At 39.1% G+C, this 27,298-nt stretch overlaps 4 protein-coding genes across 4 annotated transcripts; all 4 read right to left on the bottom strand.

The window, feature by feature from the left end:
• Positions 1-1,124: 1,124 nt before the first annotated feature.
• On the bottom strand, positions 1,125-4,987 carry LOC140772986 (protein NTM1-like 9). Its single transcript, XM_073115275.1, has 7 exons — positions 4,663-4,987; positions 4,283-4,569; positions 3,049-3,384; positions 2,588-2,881; positions 1,791-2,489; positions 1,622-1,712; positions 1,125-1,530 (listed from the first exon to the last, which is right to left on the bottom strand). Exons 1-7 carry the CDS (start codon positions 4,829-4,831, stop codon positions 1,298-1,300), a joined length of 2,109 nt encoding a protein of 702 aa, XP_072971376.1. The 5' UTR covers positions 4,832-4,987; the 3' UTR covers positions 1,125-1,297.
• A 2,138-nt stretch (positions 4,988-7,125) lies between these two features.
• Positions 7,126-8,896, bottom strand: LOC140768114 (berberine bridge enzyme-like D-2). Its single transcript, XM_073108230.1, has one exon. The coding sequence runs from the start codon at positions 8,845-8,847 to the stop codon at positions 7,276-7,278; it is 1,572 nt and encodes a 523-aa protein (XP_072964331.1). The 5' UTR covers positions 8,848-8,896; the 3' UTR covers positions 7,126-7,275.
• A 611-nt stretch (positions 8,897-9,507) lies between these two features.
• LOC140772704 (berberine bridge enzyme-like D-2) lies at positions 9,508-11,564 on the bottom strand. Its single transcript, XM_073114906.1, has one exon. It carries the CDS (start codon positions 11,358-11,360, stop codon positions 9,570-9,572), a length of 1,791 nt encoding a protein of 596 aa, XP_072971007.1. The 5' UTR covers positions 11,361-11,564; the 3' UTR covers positions 9,508-9,569.
• A 3,926-nt stretch (positions 11,565-15,490) lies between these two features.
• On the bottom strand, positions 15,491-18,580 carry LOC140776262 (large ribosomal subunit protein uL6). The gene is made up of 3 exons (XM_073119909.1): positions 18,096-18,580; positions 15,921-16,043; positions 15,491-15,784 (listed from the first exon to the last, which is right to left on the bottom strand). The coding sequence occupies exons 1-3, from the start codon at positions 18,456-18,458 to the stop codon at positions 15,701-15,703; spliced, it is 570 nt and encodes a 189-aa protein (XP_072976010.1). The 5' UTR covers positions 18,459-18,580; the 3' UTR covers positions 15,491-15,700.
• Between the last annotated feature and the right edge of the window lie 8,718 nt (positions 18,581-27,298).

Raw genomic sequence — 27,298 nt, 5'->3', positions numbered from 1 at the left:
TAAAAGTTGTATAAAATAAGAGAAAAGTTGTTGGGAATAAGAGAAAATTTGTATGGAATAAAAGAAGACAAAATGAGAATTAGTATATTAAAAGAAAAGTAAGTCGTGGAAGGCTATTCCTATTTCCACAAGTGAATGAAAGCTTGGTCATGTTCACTTTGTGGAATAAAGTGGAATAGGCATAACTATTCTAATTTTTAATACTAAAAAAAGAGTTAATACTAGTATAAGTTATTCTAATATTTGGTTTAATATTAATATAAAAAGTAATAATTATAATTAATAAAATTAATATGAAAATATTGAGAATTAGTGATGTTTTAACCCAAATGATGAAAATACATTTTTTTAAGCCGGTGGAAAATAATATTTTAAAAATTTTCCAGCATTATGCAGCTATGCGAGATTATAACTCTATACTAAGACTTCGAAGAAAAGAGAAAGAAGATAGAAATATTATTAGATATGACTAGTAATTATGTGTTATCACCTCAAAAGACAAAATAATAATCTTAGATTCTTAATAAATAGTTTTTAGAAAATTATATGGAATAAGATGAAAGAAAATATTGAATTAATATACTATTATAAGGTAAGATGTTTAACTAGTACACCAAAGGCTTATTCTAAAATAAGTCTATAGAAAGGAATTTGATTGGTGTCGACCATCTTTTAAGAAAAGCCACAAGCTTATGGCCTCAAAGTCCATTCATGCACAATGCCAAAGGAACACTAGCTAAATTCTTCTTTTTTCTGGTAAATGTTATACTTCAATGGCTTTTAGAATTAGCTTCTCTTCTTGCTTAGGGTGATGAAGACATGAAGTTGAGGGGAAACTAATCGTGAAGTCAATTAGCAAGGAGATCACAACACTTGCATTTTAACCCATATATACATTGCTTTGGATTAGTGTGCTACGTCACATCATGTTTATGTGTGATTTCTTGCTACTAATTTTTGCTCAAACAGATCAACTAATCTTCCTAGTTCAGGATACTGTTTCATTCAGCAATATAATGGTAACAAAAACTACAGCAATAGATACTTGATTGTGCAGTTGATTTCTTCGCACCAGGTATATCAACAGATTCTCTGTTAGTAACTAGCAAGACAGATCAAGGAAAAAAAAACTCATATAAATTACAATATAAATTACATTCATATGCTTCACTATTTAGGGAATTTTACAGCTCTGGGCATCTGAAAGCCCCTAATATGTCAAAAGGTGCATATAATTATTTACAAGGACTACAACAGACAAAACCTATGTAAGCATTAGACTACATTGCCCACTCGATCACCTAGAGTTCAGGGACTTCAATAATATTCCAACAAATAGTAGCAAAAGGATCACAGAGGGAACCAACCAGATTATGTAAGCAATTGAGCCAGCTCTTGCTGTTCTTATATGCGAATGTGGGCTTTTCAGTAATGTAGTGGTGTTTTCTTCGTTGTTTCCAGTCCATTTTGTTCTCAACCGCAATGTATCTTTAGTTTCTTGATATAACTTTTCTGGCTGGGATGTATCATCTGCATGTTACACAAATAACAAATTGTTTAGTTTTAGGATTCTTTTAGCAAGAGTTACTGATGCACTAGCATGCTTAGTGCTTCTTATTACCATGTACTGACAACTCCTCAAGCTTTTCCACAATAGCTGACGGTGAAATATTGCTACTCTCGGGCATGTTCTGATCCCCATGCTCCTGAACCTGTAATAACATAGATTAGGGTTTATTGATTCTTGAAAAATGATAGCAAAATCTTGTCCTTTTGTCCTTCTTCCTCACCTTAGTTTTAGCCACATAATTTTCAGGGCCACTGTTACTGCTTGATGCACTATTCACACTAAGAGATGATCCCTGGTGAGCTGAGATCTTTTTTGTATTTGGAAGATTCTGTAGTTGCCGACTTCTGATAGTAAATTCAGTTGACTTAAGACTATCACCATTAGTAGGAATATGCTTTTCAGTGGATGGTTGTCCAATGACTCCAATGCTATTAGGTAAATCTTTCAAAGTCTTCAAAGCTGTTCCTTCATCTTCATGATCACCTTTACTACTCTTTGTCTCTCTATCAGTACTGGTATATAGTTTTTCCTTGTTAGAAATTTGTAGCCGAATTCTTCTTGTTGCAGTTCCCTGCTGTGGAAGCCTGAAATTTGAATCCCTTGACTGCTGCGGTTGGCGAGGCCTGATTGCAATTCCAGTCCCCCCAAGATCATCCCCTGGGCTTATTACATTCTCCTGAATGCTTGATTCTTCCACGCCATTAAACAGATCCTGGAAAGGATCTACAGCAGAAGCTATCAAGGACACATCTGGACCAGTGCTGTCATAAGGAAGCAGGCTTGCATTCTCATAGAGTGTGCTCATCTGCTGTGTCATTTCAGAATGAAACTCGGATGGTTCCATATTGAACTCATTAAAATGTACTGTGTCAACACACAGTGTGTCCAACAAATCAGAAGTGTCTGGACCTGCAGCTTCCTGAATTACAGAAAGAAGGGAAAACCAAACAAACAAACAAAAATATCTCAGTTGGTGTTGTTGCAGGCATATAAAATTGACAGGACAAGTATGCTCACCTGAACTAATCCTCCTTCAGTATCTAAATCACTGCTTGTCACACTTTCCTTGCATGATGCAGCATCTGATATATTGCTCTGTTGCATTACTGTAGCAGCTGAATCTTTATGACGCAGTGTACACTCATCTGGGTTAGGGAGCACTGAATTCAAGTACTGGTGAATGTAATCACTATCAAGATAATCTGTGTATTCAAACATTGGGGAACTAATATCGGGAAATCTGTCAGGATCAATTTGCCCATACTGTGGGTCGGATAACTGAGCTAAAACATTCTCCGGAAAAGGATGAGCCTGCATTGTAATATAATAAACATGTATCATTCTCTAGCCAATAGGCTGAACATTGAATAGGTGACAAATGTAAACAAGAACATACGGATATATAGATGAAATACATCGAGTTCTAAAAGAGAGTAGAAAAGCGTGAAAGGACTTTTGCCATATATAGTTTCTCTTACCTTATCCCACGCTTCACCGACATGATCATCAGGAGCCATGTTGACAGGATAAGGTGTTGAAGAATCAGTCTGATCAGCTGACCATCTCATGTCACCTGCAGGCTGGCTTTGGACAGAATCACAAACAATTAATGGATCTTCTTGTGACACAGATGCTGGAGATTTCTGGTTTATTGGGGTTTCTATCTCCTCCATAGCCTCTGCTTCATGCTGCACATCACCAGGAGAGGACCGGGATGGAGTTGGAGAAAAACCGCTTCTTTCCATTTCATCCACATTGGAGCTTCGACTCTTCTCCTCTTCCTTCTTAAATAAGCGATAAAGAACATAACCTCCCTGCACAAAATATACCAGATATTTAATTACTTCAAACAAGTATTCATAAGAGTTTACATGGAAAGATAGACTGATTACGCAAAAGCTAGAAGATCTAAGAAAAAGAAGTGAGCAGAAATATCCGCATTCCCCAAATGATGGGAGGTTAACTATAAGTGGGAGTATTGAAAGCTACTATGGATGCAATGGTGTACCTGCTAAATTCAAAGACTACCAAATCTAATTCTTCCCTTCCGATTGGATGCTTCTTGATACATTATCCACATAAAAGATAAAGAATCAGATTAAGAAAACATGAATTACATTAAAAAATACAAGTGCATCAGGAATATGATCTGCACTATCTTACAGATAGTTACCTGATTTGCTATATAACTAGAAAGTGGCTGATTGGTGCAAATTGAACCAATGCAAAACATTAAGGTGCATTACAGGGACAAAAAGCGAGCCTACTACAAGCAAATAATATAGCAATATCTCTGAGAAATACATATAGGCGACGGTTAATGAGATACTATACCATCACAAAGAATAATCATAACATCATAACTATATTAATCTGGAATACTCTTTCTAGCGTCCAGCATGATCAGAGATTCAGAGCATCTTATAGGAAAAAACTGCCACACAACTCAAGACCTAAAAGGAAATAGGATAGAAAACTACATTTTGGGATCGCACTTTGACATGGCTTTAAGCTAGAGCTATTCCATGTGCTCCTTCCATTAGAAGTATTAGGAAGGAAATAGTGAAATGTCAATTTGAATCAAAATCACTTTGGGATGACGTATTCTAGTTTATATCAAATGAAGCATCTTTCACCCAGAAAACAACATTAGAAATTGAGCAAGCAGACATAGAAGCCTAAAAGATGAGTAAAAATTTAAAAATTTCGAACCTGATCACCGGACTCGAACTCCGGCTCCGTAGTCCTGTACTCATGCATAATCCAACCGGTTCGCTTACCCTTGGGGGCCCTCCCCTTATGGAAAACGAGAGTCTTCTTCATGCCAATAACCACTTGCTGCTTCGCTGCCGCCCTCGACCGGATCATCCGGTCCTTCCCCGTCGCCTTCCAGTATCCAGCCTCCGTTGCCCGATTCGATCGGTGCCCATTCGGGTACTTCCTATCCTTTGGCGCAAAGAAGAACCATTCAGGATCGCCCGATCTGATCAAAGACTTATCTGGGTAAAGAACCCCAAAAAAACAAACCATCAGAATCGCATCAAAATCGCATCTTCCGAAAAAGGAATTGAGGGTGGAATCGCGAGTGATACCAGGGAGATCCCACGGCTCGCACTTGCAGACGTCTATCTCGGGGATGACCTCAACATCTGACCTGATCCGGCCATTGATCTTGCGCTTGAGGTAATGGTTGACGAGCTCCTCGTCGGTGGGGTGGAACCTGAACCCTAGCGGAAGCTGCTGAAGTGGGATTACCGTCATCGCTTCACGAAATCCACCACGAATTCGACGAAGGTACACTGTTGAGATCGTATAGGACTAGAGTTTGGGATCAATTTCTGCGATCACGAGCGTAGGGTATTGGGAATGGAAGGGAAAGGGAGGGAGAAAAGTAAGGACAAGAAGAGAACGGAAAGAGAGAGAGAAAAAGGAGGGAGGTTTATACCACTGCCTGAGCCTTAGCCCGAGGGATTTTCCTTGCATATACCGACTTATCAGAATGGGATTGGAATTAGTGGGAATTACGAGATCTGCCACTTTATTACCGCGTCCACTTCGACGTCTCTCAAAGCCTACTAGTAAACAGATCATATAAACTTTGTTAATTATTATATTACAATTAACACCCTATACTTTATCTATATTGTAAACAAAGCCCTCCTTTTATATTATTATGAAAAATAAATTATTTATTTTTATATAATGGTGCTTTTGTTCTAATAAATGATACATTGTAGATTCACTCAACTCTTAGTATATATGTTTTAGGATAAATAATATTTTACCCTCGAGACCTAAATTTACTTTACTTTCCTATAATTTTATTTTTTAAAAGAATTTTAACAAAATCACACTCTATATTTTACTTATTTTAATATTCACACCCCTCTTTGAGTATTTTATAACAAAAAAATGGTATCAACAAAAAAATATTTTATTATAATATACTAAATAACTTATAAATACTTAAATTATCATGTCTTTTTCATCTCTTTGTCTTTCTTTTTTGAAAAAATAAAGAAGATAGTGAGGAGGAAAAGAAGAGGGAAGAAGAGGGGAAGGTGGCGGCGATGGTGGTAACAACGACTACAGAAGAAGGTGGTTGGGAAAGATGAAAGAAGACGGTGGATTAGTGGGGAGTAAAGATGAGTGGAGAGGAGAGGGTAATGCAGGTATTTAATTGATTTGATCGACGTTAGTTAATCAAAATATTATCAATATATTAAATAATAATTATAAAGAAAAATGAGAGATTCGGATTACAAAATCCTCCGCAACGGAACGTGAATCATTGAGTTACTAGTCAAATTTTAAAACCTAATCAACCATATACTAAAGCTATATAAAAATGTATATCTATTAAATATATGTATATTATTTTTATCATCTAATATTAAATTGGGTAGTATTTTAAATATGATGAAAAAAAATTATCCGATCTATTTTATATTAATACAATAATTCAAGAAACACTTATGCTTAATTAAATATAATGATCATAATTTAGACTAAATCTATAAACCACACTTGACTCAGAGATATTTTCCTTTTTATTAAATTTTATGAGGGCTTCTTTGGTACCGTAGAGTTAATTATTTATCATTGGGTTTGACGAAGATCTAATCCTTAATAATTTTAAGCGTATAATAGAAACAAAAGATATTACCGGTTCAGTAGGTAATTATTATTTTACAAATATACAACCTTGCACATTATTTTTTTAACAATTATATTATCTTAATATTTTATTAAGTAAAAGGCATATATATCATTACCGGGAGTAATGTATATATATATATATATATATATCAAAATAAAGGTATTGATGTATTTTACAATTAACATGATGAAAATTAAATTCCATTTTATCTCTTTAATTATTTTGTATTATTCACATATATATATACTCATTAGTTTAATATTAATTTAAATTAAATTTCAGCAGATAGACATAGAATCATATTTAAATTAAAATTTATCTCCAAATAATTAAATTTAAATTAGTTAATATTACATGATATCTCTTATAATTAAGATATAATTATATTTAAGAAGAAATCTTAAATATATAATTGGGAATAGTTAAATCTTTTTGATAAATATACTCATTTTCTTACGTAATATTAGCATGAATATAAAAACTGACTATTATAGTTATTAAATTAAGATTATTTTTACTGGACAATAAGAAGGGTAAAAAGGGTAAAAGGCGTTTCTAGTTTTAAAGACTAAACGGAGAGGTGGTGTACAATTCGGTAATTTCGCAGCAAAGAAAAGGAGCAGATGCGGAAGCGGGAAGAGTGGGTCCCACTCCGTCCTTAGGTCGGCCGTGGGCCCCAACCGAGTCCGCGACCGGGGGATTCTTCTCGAAGCAAAAGCAAAAGCAGCGCGGGAACAGTGGAGGAGCTCCTCTCACCGTGTGGGAGATCCCGCGAACACGTAGCCTCCTCCGATCCCACCGCCCGATCCTAATCCGACGATCCTCTGTAACTCAAACTTCGAATTGAATTTGAATTCAAAATTTGGGCCTCACGTGGTGGTGGATTAAAGAAAGCTAAAGGAAAAGACGAAGGCTTTATTAGCTTGGTGGACAAGCTTTCTACAGTTTTGGAAAGCGATGGTACAATGTGGTGGCACGTGCTGTGCAGCAGCAGCAGTGGTGTCACCTTATTGGTCAAATAATTTGGCAAATTTAGGCCCAAAATTTAGGCTAACGGCGGGATGCTCTGCTCATTGCGGAAGACGTTAGTCGGATCAATCCGACTCTTAGCCCGCACCAGCCGATCATAGTTCTGCAAGAAATACTTCTCGCCCCACACCCTCGCGTGGCCCACCGCTTCAAGGGACCCACCTATCCCTTCGGTCCAATTGTTGGTCCCCAAATCCAGGTCCACGTAGTTCACGTACGCCGCTCGTGGGTGCTGCGACACGAACGGGCCCATGAAATCGTAGAACCCCCTCAGCCGCGCCACGTACCCTTCCGCCGCCCCGTTGTTCGCCGCTCTTGTCCAGTCCACCATGTACTGGATCCCGTACAAGTTCCCCACGCGGTGGGGGAACGCTATCTCACCGCTCCCGATCCGTCCCATGGCGCCGCCGTACGGGTCCATTATTATGTACGAAGCCGAGCCGTTCGCTATCCGATCGACGATGGAGATCAGATCCAGCTTTGAGATTGGTGTGCTGACGTAGTCGGACTTGCCTTTGAAGAACCCTTTCCCCTTCGAGACCCGATCCGTTAACTCCGCCGCGGAGTCTAACCCGGCGAATTGGGCCGCCGAGTCGACCCAGCTCAACTCGACGCAGTCCGAGTCGACCAGGCCCAGCTCAGGAAACCGCTGAGTCATCATTGAAAGCGCCTCCGTTTTGGGGCCCAGAAATAGACCCGTGAAGGAAGCGAGCGTCCCGGAGACGGTGGTCGAGAGGTAGAACTCGTCGGGGAGACGCGGGCCCACGTACTGCCACTTGTGGACCAACTCGGCGACGAATCGACTCGTACCGGGTCGGCTGATTACGAACATTGTGACCCGCTCCGGCACCGGAACCAGTCGGAGCTTCCAAGCGTAGACCACGCCCCAGCTCCCTCCTCCCCCACCTCGCAAAGCCCAGAAGACGTCTTCCCCCATCGAGGCTCGATTAAGAACCCGGCCCTCGGAATCGATCAAGACCGCGTCGAGGACGTTGTCGGCCGCGAGTCCGTACTTCCTCGACAGCAACCCGAATCCCCCGCCGGATATATGCCCGCCGACGCCTATCGTCGAGCACGAACCGGCCGAGAACGCCAACGACCGGTTCGACTCGGCAGCCGCGTAGTACACCTCGCCCAACGTCGCGCCCGACTCGACCCAGGCCACCGGCTCGTCCGGGTCGACTCGGACCTGGTGTAGGTTCATGAGGTCGATCACTGCGAATGGGTTGTGGTATCCCGCGGTGTAGGATAAGCCCTCGTAGCTGTGTCCGCCGCTGCGTACTCTTATGACCAAGGAGTCATTTCGGATGCAGAAAATGGCGTTTTGGAGCTCCGACAGGGAGGACGGCAGGATTATGGCGGCGGGTTTCGGGGCGGAGGGGACGGCGAAGCGGAGGTTTTGGATGGAGAAGTCGAGGAGGGTGGAATAAGAGCTGGATGATGGAATAGAGAAGTTGTGGATATCATGAGAGACGAGGCAAGAGGAGAGGTTGGTAGTGATCATAGTAGTAGTAGTAGAAGAAGAAGAATGGATAGCAGTGAAGAATAGAGAGAAGAGGAAGAAGAAGAGATGCATACTTGCTTGCATGGCTACAGGAGATTTCTGATGAGGTTTCTTATCAGTTTGGACAAGGTTGTGGGGATTTAGTGCAAACTATATATATGTTAATCCAAACACAACTCCGTGGACCGTGGCCCATTAGGTTATGACTATCAGGTAGTGGAGTAATCAGCACGCCCGAAGACTTTGCGCATCGATGGAGTTGACTATGCCCATTAATCCTCTTTTCCGGCTGATGCCAGCTCAACATCTTCCAGATGGAGTTAGTTGACTGTGGAATTATGATGTTTGACTAAGGCGGCTGCCGTCGTGGAAAGTTTAAGGTGGACGTTTAGGTTGTTACGTTTTAGTTTAATTATTCTTCATGCTAATTCGCAAATCACTCCCTTAATTGTTATGCTAATACCCCTAACCTGGGCCTAAAGTCAACAATAAAATAATAAAACCCTTTCAAATATATATATATATAATTGCTATCATAGTTATCACAAAAAATGTTGTCGTTGTCTCGTCGGACTAAGCACAGTTAAAACGAGCATAAATTAAAATAAAAAAACTATTTTATTTTTCTTAATAAATTCTTTAAAATAGATTAAAAGCTATTGAATATTATTTGATATTATAATCCTTCTAGGCTTTTAGAATCAAAGTTATTCTAGTTAGTTATTTACATACATTAGTCAACTTTTGAGAACTCTCTTCGAAGAACATTCTATGAATAATTCAAACTTGCTCCAATTCCAAAACATCTATATCAACACGTCATCATCCACAGCACGATATTCAACGCAACCATTATTTGGACACGTGGCATGGTTGACATTTACGTTTGCCCCCTCACACATTCCCATAATTCTTTGCAGCGCCGAAACTGTTGGGCTATTTGGATCTTTGCGAATTACACCCAATGCGGTCCCTTTATCCGGCGGTATACTTTGCTCGTGATTGAATACGTTATCCGGATCAACGGCTGTCTTTGCTCGGATTAACCGCTCGTAATTCCCCAGGAAGTACTTCTCCCCCCACGCCCTCGCCTCCTCCGCCGGATTCCGGCGCCAGTCGGTCGCCGCCGTCCGTTCCCTGCTCCCGAGATCCAGATCCAGGTAGTTCACGTACGCCGCCCTAGGCCCTTTCGACACGTGTCCCTCCATGTATTCGTAGAACCGTCGGATCCAGTCCATGTACCTCTCGCTCTCCCCGTCGTCCTCCGCCGTCCATTCGATCAGGTACTGGATTGCGTAGAGATTCCCGCCGCGGTGAGGGAACGGCAGGTGATCGCTCCCGACCCGGTCCATGGCCCCGCCGTACGGGTCTAATATGAGGTACGCCCTTGGCTCCTGCGACAGCAGATCGAGGGCTGAGATTAGGGCCGGCTTTGAGATTCGCGCGCGGACGTAGTCGGATTTGGCTTTGAAGAAGGTCTTGGCCTGGAGGGCCCGGCTCTTGAGATCCGAAACCGTGCTCCCCTTCGGCAGACCCGAGAAGCGCACTACGGACTGGATCCAACTCATCTCCTCCACGTCCGGATCCGACAACCCGATACCCGGAAACAGTTCGGCTAGGATCTCGACCGCTTTACTTTTCGCGCCGAGGTAGAGACCCTTGAAAGTGACCGACATCCCCTCCCGGGTCGACTCGGGCAGCCTTGCCCCGACGAAGGCGGAGAGGAAGAACTCGTCGGGGAGGCTCGGCGCGACTCGCTGCCACTCGTCGACCAGCTCGGATATCAGCCGAGTCGGCCCGGGCAGGTTCACGATGAACGCGGCGACACGGTCCGGGATCGGACTGAGCCGGACCTTCCACGCGTAGACCGCTCCCCAGTTCCCACCGCCGCCTCCACGGATTGCCCAGAAGACGTCCTCGCCCATTGCGGCTCGGTCGAGGACTCGGCCGGCGGAGTCGATCAGGACTGCGTCGAGGACGTTGTCGGCGGCGAGCCCGAACTTTCTCGAGAGGAGGCCGAACCCGCCGCCGGCGATGTGCCCGCCGGAGCCGACGGTGGGGCACGAACCAGCCGAGAAGGCCAGGGTTCCATTGCTGAACTTCGCGACGGCGTGGTAGAACTCGCCGAGCGTCGCGCCCGCTTCGACCCAAGCGGTTCGACAAACTGGGTCGACTCGGACCCCGTTTAGATTCATAAGGTCGACCACCGCGAATGGGGTTCCGTTCTCCGCGGAGTAGGATAGCCCCTCGTAGCTGTGCCCCCCGCTGCGGACGCGTATCGCGAGCTTACTCGCGCGAAGGCAAAGTACGCTACTCCGCAGCTCCATCTTACTCCCTGGTAGGATTACCGCGGCGGGCTTCGCCACGGAGGACCGCGCGAAGCGAAGGTTCTGAATGGAAAAATTTAGCAAGCGGTTGTACGAAAACGTGGCGTCACTGCAGAGCTCGGCAGGGCGGATAGTGTAGTTATTCACTCCGGCGGAGGAAAGACACGTGGCGAGATCCTGCTTCGTCGCAAGATGATCTCCTGCGTCGGAGTCTGCAGCGCGCGGGGTACAGAAGAGCAGGAGGACTAGCAGCGGCAAGTAAGTAGCCATTCCGATAGCAGCAGCGGATAGCGAATAAAAATAGCGGATAAAAAAGGTGAATAGGAGCGGGATATATAAAGAAGAGTTGAGGGGTGGAATAAGGGATTATACAATTTTATCCGGATTGCTGACAAAATATTGGGGATGCCGGCGAGGAATCGTAAAGCATCAGGATAGAGAAATTTAAAACAATAACAATAATGTCAGGATAGTGGGAGTTATCCGGCAAGTTATCCAGAGGAAGAGGAGAAGAGAAGGGCGGAAGGGAGCCGGCCAGGAAGGATCCACTACAGATTAGGTCGTAGAGACCTCGTACAACCTAATTCTTGCAACCAATGGGATGGTGCAACTTAGGGTATTTTTTCAAACAACACCCTGATTTTGTGGTTAATAATATAATTAGTGGGGTATCTTTAGTTTGGAGTTTCCGTGTAGGTATTTGAAGGTGATAACTTTTGAGGTGATAATGAAGTTAGGTTTGATTAGTTTGTGATTAAGTTACATGACCAACCTTTTGTCACCTAGTTATTTAGAAGTTATATAAGTGAGAGCGAGAGAAGGGTTAAATTAGAAAGTGAGCCAATTTATATCAACTGGAATATCCTTTTCATGACACAAAGATATTCTATAATGGAATTGACTAGTCTTTAACAAGAGTAGCTTAGAATATTTACTAAGTAGTTGATCCAATTTCATATTTTTTGGACTCCAATCATTTGTTCGGATTCATTAAATCCGGATAAATTTACAAGTTTGATACACAGTCAATCTTTTTTTTGTGTGTGGTGAAACTTCATACATGTGAGAAAGAAAAGATATGCTGAAAAACCCTACTAACGACTCAATAAGGAGAAATGAATGTCAAGCCAAGAGGATGAATAAGATCAGACTAAAACAACCTTCAAAACCCATAAACACAATTGACTTGCCAACGGTAGGTAGCTTCATTTCAATTGTCGTGGATTTATGAGTGATTTGTAATATGACCCTAAAGAAAATAAAAGAAAAGATGAATAAGAAAGAAGTGGGTCGATGGTTACTAAAACAATCTTGAACATTTAACTATTGAAAGGGATGGAGATTGAAATGACGACGATGGTTGGGTTAGTATAATAAGAGAAAAGCTTCTCTGAGAGAGCGAAAATATCTGTGACCTAACACCAGTAGAGCTAAGACCAATATAAAAGGGAATTGAAAAAAGTTAGATTAGGAGATTTGAGACTCATATTTTTGTTAATTCTAGTTATATATTTAGATACCTAAAATAGAGTAATGGCTTACTCTGATTTGACTCAAAAAATTGCTAAGCTTTTGGGGACTCTACTGTAACATTTATATGTTCTTTATATATCTAATACGGCTCTCTATCCCTCGTGATTTCATCCATAATATCAACATATGCCCTATGCCATCATCATATATTTTGTCATTGTTGTTGCCCTCAGCCTTCTCAACCCTTGCAAGTTTCTCCTCCTTATCTACTTCCTATTCATCGATTCGCTCTAACCTTTGACTCTAATTTTTCAATTGCATCCTTGACCATGAATTTCATGGTCTCTCCTATTTGCTCATGAAAGGTAGAAATAGAACTATTTTCGATTGCTAATTTAATTGTAGTCTACTCCTAATGAAATTCTTTCATACACAATTTAGCACAAGCATTCTCGTACTCCATGTGTAATCTGATCTAATCAAACAAAATATAAATATAAAAATATCAATAAAGAAAAATAAGATACAAAGTTTTACATGCACAATCTAATTCTTCTCTTATCTCTCTACTCTTTCTTTTTCCTCCGTTCACTCCACAATTTTTGTCCTTCTTCGTCTGGCCCATACTCACCTCTTTATTTATTTGCCTAAAACTCAAGTTAATTTTCCCACTAATTAATATGCACTTCTAATTCTACTGAGAGATTCCTCTATAATTTTGGGTTACCGCTTTCGCAAAAGACTACAGCAGCGATCGACAGAATTTAACTAAAAGAGGTCTCACTATCTCCTACTTCATCTAGGAGGCCAACGACAAAATGAAGTGATATTCCTATTAGGATTAAGACTCCTAAGCATGAGGCCTAATCCAACAAATGCATTATGCTAAATTGGATTCAATGTGTTGATTGCAATATCCTAACTCTATCACCAAATCCTCCTTTTTTTCTTCTACCAAACCTATATAGTTTATTTTGATAGCAACTACCTAATGCTCTTTGTTAACTTAAATACTTCCACCTTCTTCCCATGGATACAAATATTTTAATCACGTAGACACGAATATATTACTTCTGTTAGCAAAAACCTTAATGTCAAGTGATTATGTTAGGAATAATTCATAGAGTAATCACTCGGACAACCAACCATAATTCTTTTTCTAGATAATACAGAGCATATCAAAAATAGAAAATATTATGTGATGCATTTGATTTTCAAAGTATCTCTCTTTTTGCACATATATATAAAGATGTTACGGACTAGATCTGAAATAATCTGTCTGTAGGATGATTATGAAAATTTAGGTAGAGGTAGTCTCGTGAGTTAGGGTTCTAATGGCTCTGGTTTCACCTAAATCAGAGGTAGGAATGAAAAGATAAAAATAAAATGGTGGAGATAACTCAGGGAGGGTAGAACGGTAATTTTTGAGGTAGGAAGTGGCTAGGGTTTGGATGCTTGAAAGAGATAAAGACGATCCAACGACTAATGTAAAAAATATAAGTACGAAAATAATAACTAGATAAACTCAGATTTTTCTCAATTCAATTTCATAAAATTATCAATAATTATCCGCTCCTATTTATAGAAGTAAAAATCCATAGCGGATCACATCTACATGTGGATATATTTGAAATTCAAACAATAAGATAATTAAAAACTAATAATCTCTTTAATCTCTTTGATAAAATTCTAACCTTCTAACAAAACCAAATAAGCAAATGAGATAACTAGGCTTAATCCATTGAGTCTAATATCTCTTTGATGTGATCCGATCTGATCCGGTTCGTATCAAGAGACCGTAACTTTACTGGGATAAAAAAATAAAAACGAAATAACTAATAATCCACTGAAATTATAATTAAAAAACTCTTGATAAAAAAGGAATTATCATGTTCTTTTATCCCAATTCTGAGTTTGGTAACAATAAATTATTGATCGCTAGTAAACTTTGTGCAGAGCTTTTGATCAAAATTGATCTCCCTGTAAACTTATTTACCAAATAGCTCACCACTCAAAGTTTTTTTTTTCTTTTTTTGTGAAGAAGATCACCACCCAAAGTTAATATCAAAAGGAACTAAGATTTAGAGAACAACATTTTTTTTTTTTTTTGTGGGTATGAGTGGTAAATCGCTGACAAATTTATTGTTTTATTTAAACATAAAATACTGAAATTATCAGCATTTAATTAGAATATTATTTCTTGTTTAATTGTTAATTAGATAAACTTGAGATAAGCTAGAGAAATTTATCATACTACAATATAATAGGCTACATAATGATAGATTTAATTAAATAAAATAAAAACAAATTAAATCTTCACTGGCAATTTTCCTCACATATTGTACTTCTCTAATGAAGCATTGACAAAATTAGTATTTTATATTTAAGATAAGATGCTAAACATTTTGATGTTCTATATCTTACATAAATCATCTAAAAGTTGAGCCAATTTTTGTCATCCTACATAACCTGTCCAAAATAAATCGCTTTAGATATTAAGTTTAGGAGATGAACAACTAGGCAAGTAAAGATTTGATTTACCTACTTTAAGCTCATGGATAGCAACAAAGTAAACGTTACACTATTAACACATTCACTTCAAAAATACTTTTTTTTTTCTTCTTATTTCATAATAATACTACTAAACATCATAATAATTTCATTCTAAAGTACAAATATTATTCATCAAAATATATACCACACATCATCGTAATTATTCTTAAGTTCCTAGTTCAGATGAATAAAACAACACACAGATAAACAGGAGAGAGAGAGAGAGAGTAGTTGTCACAATTTTATCCTGAAAACAAGCAGCTACTGTGAAGCTCATGTTGTTTTACAGACATGATATTCTTGAACAGAGATCACATGCACATGAAAAGGAATAGCAAGCATATTCAGTTAAAAGAACATACCCAAACATGATATCTTAGAAGAGAGAAAATTTAACTCACGACTAATTGTCTTGAAAGAGAGAATATAGAATTTGGTTCCAACTCACTAGCAAAAGGTAAGAGAACAAATTGTCCAAAAGAGTAGACAATAGCATGATACCAAAATTTAGGTCTCAAACGAAATTTGACACTGCTTAAAAATATTAGAACCACCCTGCAAACTACTACAGTGCTAACTGGACCTCACTCCTCTGACATAGTTCCCCTCTCACTGACATAGATACCATCCAAAAACTTCCTGATGTCCTTGTTCTTCACGTGGCACTTCTGTTAGAACAAAACAGATAACTTCAGTCTTAGTATTATAATTAAATGCATCAAAAATAGCAAATTCTAAAAGATGGGAAAGATTTCTCAGAATAGCAGATCAAGCAACAAGCTTGTCACTGGAGCAAGGGCAAACCTGGTTGATTAGAGCGCAAGATCGAGATACAAGCTCAACGTCATTGCCATCAAGGACGAGCTCATCTTTAACTTTTTCAGAACGAAGAATTGTCACACCTTCAAGCATATCGACTTTCCTTACCTATTGAAGCCCAAAAAGGAAAATGCAGTTCAGAATATGAATCAATCGTTCAAGGAGACAGGAAGCAAGGACAGCAAGATGCAAAAGCACAACCTAAATTTTTCACTCTACAAAATGGCACAACATAAATACACAAGGAACAACTATGCTTGCCCTACAGAAAAAGATGGTGTGAAGCAAAAATCAATCTCTCAAAATTTTGAGTAAGAAATTGGTAACCAACTAAAATAACTCCTTGAAAGAATAGAGAATGAGCGTCAAATTGGATAACAAACACAAACTTTGAATTTATGGTTTAGGGTTTAGGGCATAAAGTTACTTAAAAGCCTTTGTAAAATGAGCTTAATGATTAAAGACTAGTCGAAAACCAAACACACTTGAAGGGACAAAATACAGTTTCTATATAAACCTACACAACAACTTTTGTATAAGAGGCTACTCAAAGGGATTCCTTTCATTCCAACCAGGACTTAAATATAAGTCAGAAATTCTCACTGCGACACACTTCTTTATATTTCGTAGTTCTGAGTTAGCCATAATTTTCCAGGAATCATCTGTTATTTCAACTAAACTGGTATATGTAGTTTTACTAATAAATAGAAGCTCATAGGTAAGAAAGGCAGTACTTCAGTATGCATATACTAACAGGGATCATCAATAGAACTTAAATCAAATTCAAAGAATTAGCTGCATAAACTAGAAAGACTGCTTTCACAAAATATATGAAGCAAATGCCGACAATACTACAGTAGCATGAGGTGTTGCCTGGAAAAGAAGGAACCAGTCCTAAATTGAGAATCAGGGACATGAACGCAAACACTGAGTCAGCATAATAATACATAATGGGGATGTGGGAGTTCAAAGGCAGAATGATGAGAGAAATTCCATTTTGCAAGATAAAAAGGTCATACATCCAACTGATCAGTATTCGGAGTTAAGACCTAAAGGCAGCTGAGTAGGAACAGTAGGCATGAGGGGAACAAAATAGTCCCTCTGTGGGTATAGAAAGACAGAATGATGAGAGAAATTCCATTTCTCTGGATAAACAGGTATACTTCCAACTGATCAGTGTAAGGAGTTCAGAATTAAGGGGCAATGAGTAGGAAGTAGGAATGGTATACATGAGGAGAACATAAGCCCAAACCTCCTAACACACCAGAAACTTTGAGTTTAGGTTAGATGCGAAAGTCTATTTGGGTTAGCAAGAATTTAGTATGTCAACCTCGCTTCCAACAAAGGTTTAATTGAACCAACTGACCACAATCCAACTTCCCTCTTCTCAATACACATTTTTACTGAGAAGTCTACCAAACTGATCAATGGTAAGATTTATGTATGATCGCAAAATTGCCAAGTTGATCTAGGATTAATTAAGGACTGAAATCCTCCACATTTAGGTAAGGTGCTGCACTGTTCAAACCAATAAGACTCACCTGACCCCTTGTAAAATTTATATGTGCACGAAATGTAAGAAAGATGATCAAGTAATACTGGAGTGTAATGATATGTTATCATTCTAGTCCTTTGGGTTCAAGGCAGTAGATTAAACAATGGATGCACCACTGCACGGATAAAGAGCTATGGCTCACCAACCAGGATACAAGAAGTCCTGGTTATAAGATAAGCATACCATCTGTACTAAGTTATCAGATTATTCACTCTCATTACCTCTACTATTTTTTTTTTATATCTTCTCTCTTTTCTCTTCTCTGAGCAATTCAGAGAGATCAGATTACATGTTAAATCAAGAAAGCTATAACACCACAATTTATTACAGGAAGCAACTGAATAATTCTAATCATGAAACAACTTCAGTGAAAGCACGATAAAAACATTAAAGACGAAAGCCCAAGTGAAAGATCAGAAGAAAAGAAAAGAAAACCCACCCTTTAAAGACTACCTTTAAAGATGTTAACTTTCCACAAAGATCAAAAAAAAAAAAACCAAACGGATCTAACAGACCAACACCTAAATTTGAGATTTTGCCGAAAAACCTGAAACAAAACCAATATATCTGCAAAGATCCAAGTTGGGTTTCCCCCTTTTCCTCACCTTCTTCTCCCCAAGGAAGTTCCTGATCTCGATGGAGGTGTTCGAGTTGGTGATCGAGGCATTGATGGGGAAGTGAGCATACACAAATCTCATCTTGTATCGGTACCCTTTCGTGACCCCGGTGATGAGGTTCTGCACGTGCGAGAGCGCCGTGCGGATCGCCGCCATGGTCTTCCTGGTGCCGAACCACGCCTCCACCTTCAGCTTTCGTCCGCCTTCCACGAGCTGGAAGTCGAGGTTGAGGTGCTTGAAGTTGCGAGTAAGCTTACCTCGCGGCCCGACGACCTCGACAATCTTCGCCTTCACCTTTATGTCCACCCCCTCGGGGATGTCCATCGTCTCCGTCGCTAAGATCGTCTTCATCTCGGATCGGTCGAAGGCTTCGTTGAGATCTCGATCTCCCTTTTGATCGATGGAATGCAAATGAGAAGAGAGATGGGAACCGGAGGAGGCGGCGGCGTTTATATAGGAATTTTGGAATTAGGGTTTTTAGTGGGGAGTCCGCCGTGCTTTATATTGGGGTGTTGGGAATTAGGGTTTTTAGTGGAACCTCGGGTTAATTACTTCAACAACCTCTCAACTATACCTGATTTTTAAGGACATCCCCTAAAATTTTTTATCTTACAATCTCATCTCTAGATACCCTAAAAATTTTAATGTCACCTTCAAATAAATTAGGCTAAATAACCTAAATGCCCTTATAATATTTACGCAACCCATTAGTTAAATTAGAATAAAAAATATTGTAATAAAAATTAATTTTTTTATTATTATATTCAATCTTTTTTCCACTCCTTACCATCACCGCCCTATTCTCTTCCTTCCTCCTTCCCTCCCTCCCCTGCATGGGATGGGGAGGCCGCGGCGAGCTCCGCCAAGCCACTTAGGACCGGAGGCCGCGGGAGAGAGATCAGAGTAAGGAGATAGAAGAGAGGAGAGTAGGAGAGAAGATGGTAAGATATTTAATATTTTAATTTATTTTTACAATAGAATTATATTCAGTCTTCTATCACTATTATTTTTACAATTTCACCTTGAATGAAATAAGAAAATAAATTAGTGAATCATCATTGTATCACTAATATTTATAATCATGAGGCGATAGTGATTAATTTGTAGCCTTATTAGCATATTAGTTTATTTATTACCTCAAAGACAATTCTATGTATGCAATTGAATGAAATTATATAAGTTTTTGCTAAATTTTCTCACAACAAATTCATATTTTAACTTAATATAGGTTATATAATATGTGAGCTAGATATCATACATGAAAATAAAATAAAGTTGGGTGAGAATTTACAAATAAAAAAATTAGAATATCTTAGGAAATGTAAATTCAACAATACAATTTGAATTAATTTATTTATCTACAATACTCTACTTCTTTATGTAAGATTTTGGAAAGATATAGAATGATAAGATTTTCTACTAATAGAATAATTTTTTAACATACATACAAAGTAAATTTTGTGTTTGCTTTTATTTTCTCACATAATTATACTACTCAAGTTGAGAAGGATAAAATGAAAAAGAATTATCACCATAAAATCATGAGTGTAACTTAATGGTTATTAGAATGTCTACATTTACACATCATTGTCCTAATATCTACTATCGCAAATCTCTAACTGCGCCCTCTCCCACAAACCCCCCTCGATCCCACCTCCCACTGCTCTCTTCTCCTAGCGAGGCTCTTCCCATTGCTCCCTTCTCCTGGCGACGCTCTCCTTTTGCCTCACCACCTTCTTATATCCTCATCTTTCCCTCTCCACTTCCACATCATTGTCCTAATCTCCCTCTACCACAATAATTTGCATTGGTTGTCTTCTTTCCGCACCTTGCTTTTGTAACATCCAAAAAAAAAAAAAAATTTGATCGGCATGTGCACCGAACTTAAGGGCGCCATCTCCTCCCCTCGATTGCGGAAGTCTCCTTTATGTAAGACGAAGCTTCTAACATCGTCCTTTGGTACCGGCGTGGTAAGGATCGTCGAGTGACTCATCCTCTTGACCGCCAGCCTTACTATAGGGCCAGCTCATTGTTGGCTGCCTCAGCCAGCCGTGCGCCACCTCATGTGGGCTAGGTGGGTCACGTGGGTACGTTTGGTGTGGTCAGTTGGGGATGTTGTTGGCGGGGACCGCCGGTAACCCCCTTTCTTGTGGAGCCATAGCTTGCTAAGGACTCCTTGCTCGGCCTCCAGCCGAGTCGCACCTCAGGTGCCGTACCTATCGTGGGTATCGGCTGGTGCATTGACCTTGGTTGCCAGCAGTGGTGCACGCTGACAACCACCTCCTTCCTCTTTGTTGGTCTTCAGTTGGGTGAGAGGAAGGAGGTGGTGGTGGGGGAAGACGGGTATTGTTGAGTTGGGCTGCCTAGCCCAACTCAAGCTTGGTTGGGCTGTGGCAACCCAATTCGTTTGTTGGTTGAGCTGCGAGCAACCCAAAACATGTGGTGGGTTGGGCTGCTAGTAGCTTAGCCCAAGTTGTGTTGGGTCTAGCCTACGGGCAGCCAAGCTCAAGTTTGTTGTGAGTTGGATTGCTGGTAGCCCAACCCAAATTTGTCAGTGAGTGGGCTACAGCATGAGGCCTTTAGGCCTAGTTCCTTTAGGGCTTTGGGCCCATTTTCGCAGGTTTGTGCTTAGCCTTGAGCTGGCCATGCCGATTAGTTGCATAATAATTTATTTTTTTAAATTTATGCTAGTCATCTTATTCTTTTATTTTTTGTCAACCTAAGCCGGCCCTAATCATTAATCATTTTTAGCGAGTAGGAGTGTTCACTTTATTAATTATTTTATAAATTATTTTTTAATGAATTAGATCGTGGCTTGAGTATGCCGTTATAAATAACACGTAGGAGAAGCTAACTCCAATTGGGACTTAGTGTGGTCATGTATACTTGGTTAAATTAATTTTAACAATTTGAGTCGGTGATCCGAGTGTATCTATATTAATTGCTACTACTGGAGAATTAATATAGATTACTATAAAAAAAGTATATTAAGCAGATTATCTAATTAGCAAAACGGATTAGTTCAGTGTCACTCATGTGATTTACCTAAGTAATAATAATTAGTGGAACGAGAATTCGAGGTAGATTATTTTAAATTGCTTTTAATAATGTGCTAGGCGTTATTACAACTATACTAACTCAATCTAATTAATAAATATAGGAATCCATAGATTAACCTACCCAAGCCTATAGTGAATGTCAGTAGAGTTATTTAATTAATCGGTGGGAAGTATTTGTGTTTATACTTTTTATTCCTTCATTATCGAGGTGGACTCCGTACCTTATGAGGATGATCCCGTGGCGGTTATTATTAAGAAAACGATTCGGGCAAGTGAAACAACTATAATATAAGAGTAATTTTAGAGAATGAAATAACTTACCTTGTGATACCATCACATTCATAGCATGCATGTGCATACGTTTTCCTTAATGTTACTATTGCACGTCATGCATGGTAATTTATTTTGTTGTTTGGTAAGATATCATATATCATAATTTTTGCGCATATTTATTGGGCATGAACGTGTATGTTAGCACGTAAATCATGATAATGATGTGTTTCATTATATTTGTTGTGTTGTATAATATTATGCTACTTGCAGACATATACAACCATAAAGGGGGTGACTATTGGGTCTCGATAGTATATTACACTTTCCTAACCAGGGTTAGAGGCGGAGGATATTCTTATACTTATATATATTAGGACCCACACCTAAGGTCTTAGTCTATTAATCATAGACAATCAGACAATTGTTTCACTAGGCGATGGGCAATTTACCGCCGATCGACGAGAGTATACCCTTTAAAGTATTTAAGATAGAGGGAGAGAATGGTAAGATGACGTAGACCTAGCAGTACCTGATGACACAAGGTAAGGACGTTCGTGAGCAATGGTTTATAATTTTCGCACGGTGGTGAGATGAACTAGAGCCAAAGGCTCGAATGGTAGTATTGATGTGCATATTGACCCTTATGATAGGCTTACAACGGAGGTCCTTAGTCTGTAGTGGTAGATAATCGATCATGCTATTCATCGGATAATGGGTTGACGATTCTACCACTAGGGTTACCCTCTCTTAAGGGTATTTGTGTGGCCAGGCATGTGTATTAATGTGGTATATGAGCTTAGCTCTGTATAAGCCTATGTTACAAACTTAGTAGCATAAGATGATACATATTATATAGTGTGGTGGTAACATGGCCAATGAGTGGAGCTTAGTGTGAGCTCTGAGTGATGACTTGATAGTTTGGACGAATATATTGATTTGATTATAATATGCATATTTATATTTATTTATTGTTGCATTATTCATTACACTATTTTTAGACTGTAGATGAAGAAACTTGCTAGGTTTTATGCTCACCACCTTTTGGTGAAAATATTTTCAAATTAGTAGATGAGCTGGTGAAGAATTATCTTTGATTTCTCTTATTGTCTATTTTATTTGTGAAAATGTGGGTTTTTTCGTTTGTATATTGTGTTGAAATATTAACCTATAGGTTACGTAGCAATCACGTTGGTTCTACCCACGTGAGGGCACGTGTTTGGTGGCGAGTGTTACAGCTTTCCTTAGACAAAGAAACCTATTTTTTTCGCTACCTAACTTTTGTTTTTCTACATTGCATGCCTTGGAGTTTGTGTTCCCACCTATTACCTCTACAGTCTCTCTTTTTTGAGTGTTTCCTGGACCCTATTCTATGGAAAACGCAAAGGAGATAATTGATAAATTTATTGCACTTCTTCCTTCTGAGGAGCCATTGTAGGTGAACTTCTTGAATGATTGCATCCTTCCTGGGCGTCGACCAGAAAATTGCTTAGTAGGAAAACTCATCACATCCATATCAGTCAACTCCTATGGGCTGCGGTTTGCCTTGTGCAAGGCATGGTCCTTGGAAGGGTGGATCAAATTTGAAGAGATGGAAAAGAATACCTACTTGATTATCTTTCCCTCAGAAGATGATAAATGGAGGATTTGGATCAGTAGACCATGGCGTTATTCTAGAGACTTGTTTATTCTTGTGCTGTTCACACCATGACCTCAGTGGATTCTTGGGATTCTCATCTAATAAATTTTGGGTACAATTTCATGGATTACCTCTAGATTATATGTTTGTTGCATTGGCTAAGATTTTTACTAATTTGATACGCTCATGGAACCTAGATAATTCTAACGATATTTCTACATAGTCCAAATTTATTCGTATCTGTGTTGCAGTTGATATCACAAAGCTGCTTGTTAGCTCTATTCATACTACACTCTCAAATGCTGATGCTATAACTATCTAATTGAAATACAAGCATTTACCTCGTATGTGCACATTTTGTGGTCATATTGGACATGAGTATACAGATTGTGGATATTGCCTGTCTCTAACAACCAAAATAAAATTGGATTATCCTTCGCTCCTACATGACAGGCTTTTATCTCTTTTGCAACCAAGACTTAAAGATTTGTCAGCTACTACATCACATCTACCTTCTAGAATCTCAGGATATGAGAAAGTAGGTTCTCTTTATCGGTCAGAATCTGCTAACTCGGCAAGATCACCATCCTCACCAGGCGAGCCTTCCAAACAAAAATCAACATCAGCAAATTCATCCATCCACCAGCAGGATTCAGCCACTGCTAATAATATTCTGGTTTCGATTCCAGTGGATTTTTTGCCCACCTGCACCGGACGAGTTCATTCATCTGATCTTTCAATGTATTTCTACTACCTTGCTTTCTCAGTGGATGTTAATGGTAGTAGTGGTGGTTTCTTCTATCCATCATGTGGCCTTCATCAAGGGTGCCTTCTATCGTCTTATCTCTTTATCTTAGGGCCTAATTTTCTTTTTATCTTACTTGAACAGGGATTAGCTTCTAGGGCCATTTCGGGGTTGAGGATTGCTCGGTCTGCTCCAGTCCTTACACATATGCTATTCACTGATGATCTCCTTTGTTGGGAAAGCGACATCTCGGTAAGCTTTAAATTTAAAGGATATTTTAGATTCATATTGTCTTTACTCAGGTCAAGCCTTAAATTTTAAAAAATTCAAAATTCATTTTAGTAACACACCCTACCTCAGTCACATTTAATGGTGATGGACATCCTTCAAATTTAGCAGTTAGAGAACTCTGAACGATACCTAGGCTCTGATTTGCTTTGCCCTCGCTCCAAATATCAAGCATTTAATTTCCTTGCTGAAAAACTAAAGAGTCGATTAGCAATGTGGAAGGCAAAATTGCTCAGTCACGCAGGCAGGTTGGTGATGATCAAGTCGGTTCTTTCTCTTTGCCATTGTTCCACATATCAATGGTTCTCTTGCCAAAGAAGCTACTCCATAAGCTTGATGGAATACTACGAAACTTTTGGTGGAGTCCAGCAAAGGACCGACCTCTTTGTCTCTACAATTGTGATGTTATATGTCGCCCAAAGGAAAATGGAGGGCTTGGTGTTCGATCCTTCGTTGCTGTAAACTAAGCTCTTATTATCAAGTTGGCATGACGTCTTCTCACCCAACAGGGTCTTTGGACTGATAATCTGAAGGCAAAATATTTTGGGACTGCTCCTTGTGGTTTGTTGGGCCTCATCAAACAGCTTCCTAGCATTGGCAATCCATTCTTCAAATACGTGATATTATAAAGGCTAATTTCCTTTTGGGAGCTTGGTAGTGGAGAACATATTTCTATTCTTCAGGACAACTAGATTTAGGGGCACAGATTGGATGTTCCCTCGCTACCATTCACTATTCGGTGGGTTACTAATTTAGCCTTTCCTACTGGTGGGTGGAATAGGTAGTTGATATCTTCTCTATTTTCTAAGCTTGATGTTGCCACCATATTACATTTACCTCCACCTTGCTCATTGGTGACAGACAGACTTATTTGGAAGCCTACTACTTCAAGCTTATTCTCTGTTCGGTCGGCTTATTGACTAGCTTCTACTGATTTATGTTTTGTGAGTACTTTCTCTCTGGCATTGAAGACAATGTGGAAGACCAAGCACACCCTTCCACGCATTATTCTATTTATTTGGCATTGCCTCGCTCATTCTATTCCCACAAATGAGATTCTTCATAGAATATGGCCGGATATAGAGCCTTCTTGTTGCCAGTGTCCAGGGATTCGGGAGACTATCACTCACTTGCTCTTTAATTGCCCATTTGTTCACTTTATTTGGTTTGGAATTGGATTTTGATGGCCTTATATCTATTCCCTTCAGGCTTGGATGATTGAGATTATTTCATCAGGGACCAAAGACTTATTCCCAAGGTACTTTTCTGTTATGTGGTTCCTGTGGGAAGCTAGGAATGAGGTAAACTTTGGCAACACTCCTACATCGTCTGAGATACTCATTAAAGACATCAAGAGGTTTCTTGCTACTATACCTCCTTCAACTTCACTCCCTACACAGCATATCACTAGCAACGTTGCATCCTTTCCTCTGGATATACATTATACATGTTGGGTTGATGTGAGTTGGCGTCAGGGTTCCAATGCTAAACTAAGCATTTTATCTTACTCTTCTGGATAAACGTATTCGTCTGAAATCTTATATCCAATCATGTTTTTCAACTTTAGAGGGTGAGGCTTAAGCTCTTTTGGAAGGATTGCGCCACGAACTAAGATGAACTATTGTAATCAGTTTTTATAGGAGGGTTGGTCTAGTTATCTAATGTGGTTATTGAATAGAGCTGACCTAATTATATATAGGCCTTTTGAATTATAAAAAAATTATACATATACACACATTTTCACATATTTCATTGATAGAAATATTAAACTATAAGATAAATTACCCAAAATATTTATAGATAATATTATTATCTTACATGATGAAATATTAAAACTAAAATTATGAGTAACGCTTCAAAAAATTAATCATATAATAATTTGTTGGTCGCTTCATTAAAAACATAATTTAAATTTATACTTACTCACTGGAATTATAATATAATTTTTATGACTGATATAATTTAAAATATAGAAGAAAGATTTATAAATTTTATGTTAAGCATGAGTATAAATTTAACGTCAATTTTTTAAGTATTATTACAAGAGAAAAAAAAGGGGTATTGTGCCGAATGGTCGCTTATATCCATCTTATATATTGAAGAGTATTCCAGCAATAATAGACATTTGTGTACAATTGTATAGAAAACTAATTGTGTATTATCTCTTACGACCTATTAATAAATTATCAATGTACTCAAGTCTAAAGTTCTTATCATTTTCTAGGTTATAAGCAGGTTATGAGCACTCTATCTCTTAACTTAAAACTATTGCCTTGATACTCACTTTGTTCTCCTAAATGATACTTAAAGTACTTTGCTCAAGGGATCTATCTACTAACACACATGACTATTTTGATTACTGCTCACTGCTGGATAAGAATAAACCATGCAACCTTTGTTAGACTTGGGAGAAACCTTCAATCAGCTAACAATCTATGTGGATGGTGATGATAATAGGATCCAATGGGAGCTCACCCTTAGCCATTTGCTACCGGTCTCCTTACTAGTGTATACAAGAAGATCAAGGTGATGCTTGCTGAATTCTGATAGCCTGGTCACATTATATATATTTTGTGTTCATTTATTATTGTTATATAAGGGCAAACTATATAAATAATATATATATATATATATATATATATATATATATATATATATATAAAAACTTATCATATTTGAATACTCGTTTAGTATAAATAGACATGATTATCGGACGGGCTAGGTCGGATTCGGGCTGGGCTTTTCGGGCCAATCAGGCTTAAGTATTTGTTCATGGCCCGACCCACCAATCACTCGGGCCGGGCCGGGTTCGAGCCGGGCTATAATAGTCTAGCCCGTTACCACCCATCGACCCGTGAGAGATTGGGCTAGCCGGTCGGGCCGGGCCGGCCCAACCCACCAATCATTTGGCTCAATCCACATTTTAGCTATTTTTTGAATTTTTTTTACTATTAGCTTATTTTAAAAAAAATTTATGTTCCTCTATTTAAAAATAATAATAATAAATTAAAAAAATTAAATATATGTTTAAAAAAAATGTAAAACGGTACAGTACCAAAATTTTAGTTTGTTTTTTACTGTAACAGAACAGGTAAATACTGTAGCAGAACGAGCGGGCCTAGTTGCTGACCCGTGTCGCCCATGAGTAGTTTGGGCTCAGGCCGGGCCGGGCCTAAACCGGGTCTGGGCC

The sequence above is a fragment of the Typha angustifolia genome, chromosome 2 (assembly GCF_048772165.1).
Source record: "Typha angustifolia cultivar Huaian chromosome 2, ASM4877216v1, whole genome shotgun sequence".
Classification (NCBI taxonomy): domain Eukaryota; kingdom Viridiplantae; phylum Streptophyta; class Magnoliopsida; order Poales; family Typhaceae; genus Typha; species Typha angustifolia.
The sequence above is the reverse complement of the archived record's forward strand: the minus strand, read 5'-3'. Positions and strand labels throughout refer to the sequence as shown.

Coding starts and splice junctions, on each gene's coding strand:
- LOC140776262 (XM_073119909.1), bottom strand. CDS start 18,458: ATGAAGACGATCTTAGCGACGGAGACGATGGACATCCCCGAGGGGGTG. Junction 16,044..18,095: donor ACTTCCTTGGGGAGAAGAAG/GTGAGGAAAAGG, acceptor GGGCTTCAATAG/GTAAGGAAAGTCGATATGCT. Junction 15,785..15,920: donor CTTGCGCTCTAATCAACCAG/GTTTGCCCTTGC, acceptor TTGTTCTAACAG/AAGTGCCACGTGAAGAACAA.
- LOC140768114 (XM_073108230.1), bottom strand. CDS start 8,847: ATGCAAGCAAGTATGCATCTCTTCTTCTTCCTCTTCTCTCTATTCTTC.
- LOC140772704 (XM_073114906.1), bottom strand. CDS start 11,360: ATGGCTACTTACTTGCCGCTGCTAGTCCTCCTGCTCTTCTGTACCCCG.
- LOC140772986 (XM_073115275.1), bottom strand. CDS start 4,831: ATGACGGTAATCCCACTTCAGCAGCTTCCGCTAGGGTTCAGGTTCCAC. Junction 1,713..1,790: donor ATTATGTGGCTAAAACTAAG/GTGAGGAAGAAG, acceptor ATGTTATTACAG/GTTCAGGAGCATGGGGATCA. Junction 1,531..1,621: donor TGAGGAGTTGTCAGTACATG/GTAATAAGAAGC, acceptor TGTAACATGCAG/ATGATACATCCCAGCCAGAA.